We start from the raw sequence: 5,051 nt of genomic DNA, 5'->3' as shown, positions 1-5,051 counted from the left end.
TGCTGAGCCCCGACACAGGGTTTCCCTGTGTTGGCTGCATGGTTAGAGCACCCTGGTCAAATGTTTTCCACTGCCATATGAGGGAAGGACTGAGGAGTAAAACTCCAGACACTTGTTATAAAAAAGGAAAAGTCAACTAGGAGTCTCGGAAGAAACCTAATATTTCTTTCACGCACGGAAGGCTTTAGCAATTCAAGTAAGACATGTATTTTGTATTCCAGAACAAACTCACTTTTTAATTTTAGATGCATGATGTGTTATTAGTAGTGCAGAGATTCGACATTTGATATGTAGGAATTATTTGCTATTTCCCTCTGGCATTCATATGTAAGGCCAGAAGGAGCGAGTCCCAAAGTGCAGCCAGTACTCCATGAGACCAGGGCAGAAATAGATGACACACACAAGGCATTTCAGCCACACAAACACTCCTAGTCAACTAAACATTGTGTACATTAGGAATTGGCTTTCCCCTGGAGAGTAGGAGGAGGGCTCAGGCAGGTTAGCCAGTCTGCGAGGCAGCTGGCATTGCTTTTGTTTGCTTGGAGGAGAATGACACAGGCTGTAGACTATTTAAAATAAGTGGTGTCTTCTTGTTGCAGCTGCTGCTGCAGAAAGTGGTGTCCTCATCATGCGTAAATTCATTTTGCAGACACCCAGAAACTGGAGCAGAGGAGAGTGTCCCAGAAACACCCCTCTGGATGGCTACAAATTCTCATACTGCTTCTGGTTTTTTTCCCCACTTTGTACTCCTGTGATTTCAGATGGGGACGGAGGGGCAAAAGTCTGTAGCTCTGCACAAACTTGCTAAGTCAGATTCTGGTGAGGCTTCATATTGGGTACCCTAATTTTGGTGTCCTTTCATCCCACCTTTCAATTCAGCCTACTCCCTCTCACTCCAGGGAAGTGGAAACCTTTATGTCTAGTCAACGAAGAGGGAGGAGAGCATTTTGGGGCTCTGCTGCAGACCATACTCGAGCGGTGAGGTTACCAGAGGTAGTCAGGCTGCATAGCTTGGGATGCTGCTGAGTGTCTGCCAGCTCGTTCCCCACCATGCTCACTCAGAGGGGGTGAAAGCTCTCATGTTTCCATCAGGAGAAAAGCCACAAGCATCTACAGCTTCCACTAACTTGATGCATACAGCTCCTCTCCTCAAAGGACTCATCCTGAGGAGCACCTTTGTAACTTGGCCAAGGTGTGCCTCCAGCTTCAGTGGAAAGCTGTCATCAGTGACAGCATTTGGTGATGGAAAGGGAGCAAAACAATTCTGCTGAAGAGAGGAAAGGATATCTCTATTTTTACCTGGGGCTTCCTGGACAGACCTGTTCCTGAATGTTTTGCACAGAGAATCTGTTCTTTGCTGTATATGCAGGGATCAGGCAGTGACACTCATCCGATTTCTTGCGACCATGAGTGGTGGGCTGAGACCAACTCTCTCCTCAGCCCCTCTGCCTTCCTTCCAGCACCTGTCACTTGATGCAGCTGAGCAGCCCCCACCCCATCAGATGCATTTATCTATAGAAGAAAGTCCTGTCCATGAGTAACATCACTAATATGAGATGAGAATTCCTGAAAACACTGCATTTATTTACAAATCACCAGCATATTCCCTGGGCATGCCAGCACAGTGAACACGTCTGGGTTTCTGGGACAACCTTGACAAGCCATCATTTTCCATCTGGATAAGGTTTTTGCATGTGAAAAGAGGACACTCCCAGAGAAAGACGGACCATTAGGAACCCAAAGAAAACACACTGAGGTCTGTCCAACCAGGGGTGACCCAGCACAGCCCAAGAGGCAATTTGCCATGTTTCCACATAACGGCTGAGTGACCTAGAAATTACTGCCTTGGGTCACAGAGTTGCATGAAAGGGACACTCGACCTTAAGCAAGCTGTTCAGACACTTACTATAACCAGTGGTGGTTTATCCAAGCAGCTCTGAGAAGTTCAGGCTGCACTGGACTGTCCACACAGGTACGTCCATCAAGTCAAAATTAATTGCACTCTGGCTGCTTTGACCAGCTCGTCATGGATAATATCTGCAACTCCTCTACCTGATTGCTTGCAGCCTCCCAACTTCCTCCAGGACAGAAATCAGCTTTCACAGCCGTTTCAGGTATTTAATGAGACACTACGAATGAGCAATAGCTCATTATCTGAGTGGGTCTGGCTGTCTATAACCCCACAGTTTCAGAGGTGGGCAATGGTCCTGACTGGTCCACTTTATAAAGTGCTTGATCACCGGTGCAGATGGCTGAGCCCTTAAAATGTCAGACCTGTTTAAAGTAATTTAACCCTGAGTACCCTGAAAGAATAATTTGAAATGTCTCAGCCGTCATTCATTCATAAAACCGTGCCACATTGTAGTTGTATTGCGTCATGACTGTGTAGTAGCCAGGGCCACCAAGGTGCTTCATTTCTAATATAGATGTGACTGTGGTATCAATCATTTCTGCAGCCTTTGGTGGCTGCTCACAGCAGCATTATAGTCTCTGACACATTCATTAGGACTTCTGAGCCAGGTCAAAAGTGTTAATTAACTGGAAGGACAGAATTATCTCTTCCATTTTCTCAATTTGTGCTATGACAGTCGACCTAGAAACACTTTTCCCAGGTTCCCTGAACAAAGGTAAGAACTGGATTGAGGGAGGAAACTGTTTCCTCCCTGCCCTCTCTCTCTGCAATCTGATACTGCTGTCTGATTATAAAACCATGCTAATAAAGAAAACCAGCAATTTTATCCCATCATAGTCTTTCATAGCACAGAACCAAAGTGAAGACAATGGAGAGCTTAAGCCCATTGTTTTCAGAGAATAAATGAGTTTCAGTTTTGGAAGTGGTAGGGGATGGGTTTTAAATCTATGCCTTGACTCTCCCAGCTCCAATGACAGAGCAATTCCCGGCACTCTTCAGTTTCAGCCCCTCCTGTGCACAGAGGATCTGTTGCTCTCAGCCCAGCTTCTGGCAGCCTCTCCTCATCCCTTGGACACTGTGCCCATGGATGCTGTGCTGCGTAAAGCACGCACACACGCACCTGAACATGGCAGGGACCCCAGAAACACAGAAGGCTCAGTCATGCAGCTGCCCTCAGCCAACAGAGTGCACCTCGTGAAGAGCTGCTACTCCACTGGAGGAGACCACTGGATACCCTGAGGTTGGGAGAAGGTGGGAAGGGCTGGGGGTGGTTAGTTAGGAAAATAATCTCATATTCAGTGGGATTAGTCACCTTGACTGACAAGGAAGGATCCTCAGTGTCCAGCCAGAGACCACTGTCCCACCCCCTTCCTCCACACATGAACTCTTCCCCTTTCTGCAGTCAGCAGGGCTGTTTGCAGCAGCAAGGAATGCTTCCACATGCGAGGCAAAAACATAGAAAATCTTTCACTGGGTCCAAGGCAGCTGGAAAGAAATGTGTCTCTGCTGCTTTGGAAACAGGGAGAGAGGACCCAGCCTAATTCATTTCTAAGTGAATAGTGTCATAGGGGCTTTAAAGGCCAAGTCGCGGTGAGTGAGGTAATGCAGCTGTAAGTGATGAAGCAAAAGCTCCTTCAGGCTTTAGCCGAAGAAATCTTTCTTTCAAGGCTGCACATTGACCCTTTTATTGAATACTCTGTACGGCCTTCAAAGCCTTTAAAATATCCCCATCTTTTTACAGACTCCACCACTGCTCCAAAATATTCCCTAGTGCTACCAAATGCCTGTCTGTCTGCTTGCATATGGGCCTGCTAACAACCTCACAAAATAAAGGTTTACCCAAGATCTTCACCTACAGGAGCAGAGATGGGGTCTTCAGGAGGCCACTGGCTTTCTCTGAAGAAAAACCATTTGGATGAGAGGGCAGTACTGAAGTCTGAGGAGGAATTTCACATTTCTACTGTAGCTGGTGCACAGATTTAATGTATTCACAGATAGACTGACCTTTTAGAAGGTAGCAAAATATGCTTTTAACGGTCAAGCTGTTTCCAAACAGACTGAAAGGAGCACTGTGTTCATCAGGGACTAGGATGGCCTCTAACATGCTGTACAAAATATACAAAAGCTGCTTTCTTTCAAAGTGTGTTTGAATTGGCACTGATCTGGCGCTCTAATACCTACCTGTACATAATCCACGCTTCTCCCCAGTGCTTTGAATGCTGTGTACATCACTTCTCTTTTTCCACCCCATTTCTGCATGATGCAAACACTTTTGTTGGACAGGACCAGCTGAGATACATGTTGCATGCTCTCTCTGTGAGACTCCTCCGTCTCACCCGGACCTTTGTCATGGAAGTTATTACTCCAGATATAAGTGGCAGATTTGTCCCTACCCATGATTTCAGTAAAAATGTCCATCATGTAAACGTCGTCTTCTGAGTTCCCATCAATGACCATAACAACTTTAATTCCAGGGTAGGTCAATCTTTTCACAGAAAGTAAACATTTTCTTAAGTAGTCAGGATCCTCTTGATAGGCAGCAATACAAAGGGCAACTGTTTTGTTCAGCTTGATTGGAGTCTCTAGTGACCGCTTCATTTTCCTGTGCTCTAGGAAGGCAAACAGGCTCTGGATGATGAGATGTGATGCCAGGATAGCACCATAGAGTCCAAAGGAGAAGTAGTAGTTGTCTGTTTGGATGAACTGGTAGCCCACAATGTAAGCAGCGGTGATTCCCAGCAGAAGGGACACCCCGAAGAGTGTGGTTCCAAGTATTCTCAGGATACATATAAACCTCTCACAATACATCTGCAAAGAAGCACAGAAACCATTAGCAGAGCCACCACTTGCTGATATAAGACCTCTTAAGGAGTGCACGTGGCTACAACACAGAGCTCAGCATCAACAGATACACCCTGTGCTTCTTGGCTGTGTTACAGACTTACTGCATCTGCTTGCTCAACTTAACATCTCCTTGCAGTACTTCCTTCGCATTAAGTAAGATTCAAACACACTTAATATACCAGGGATGTTTTCTACTATTTGTAACGTTCTCGCAGAAGGTGTTGCCTGTGTCAGGGTCTTATTTTGGCAGTACAGGCTTGCTGAGTGAGACAGTCATATTACTCGGGGGGGTGGG

The 5,051-nt window shown here is 46.1% G+C and overlaps 1 protein-coding gene across 1 annotated transcript in view; it reads right to left on the bottom strand.

Moving 5' to 3' along the window:
* The window catches only part of HAS2 (hyaluronan synthase 2), an 8,665-nt gene extending 3,943 nt beyond the window's left edge, over positions 1-4,722 (bottom strand). Inside the window, exon 1 of the mRNA XM_010144491.1 lies at positions 4,094-4,722. Within this exon, the coding sequence (XP_010142793.1) occupies positions 4,094-4,720 (627 nt within the window). The 5' untranslated portion in view covers positions 4,721-4,722. The remainder of the gene's footprint in view (positions 1-4,093) is intronic.
* Between the last annotated feature and the right edge of the window lie 329 nt (positions 4,723-5,051).

The sequence above is a fragment of the Buceros rhinoceros genome, unplaced genomic scaffold (genome assembly GCF_000710305.1).
Source record: "Buceros rhinoceros silvestris isolate BGI_N320 unplaced genomic scaffold, ASM71030v1 scaffold7931, whole genome shotgun sequence".
Taxonomy (NCBI): domain Eukaryota; kingdom Metazoa; phylum Chordata; class Aves; order Bucerotiformes; family Bucerotidae; genus Buceros; species Buceros rhinoceros.
This window is presented reverse-complemented; position numbering and strand designations above follow the sequence as displayed.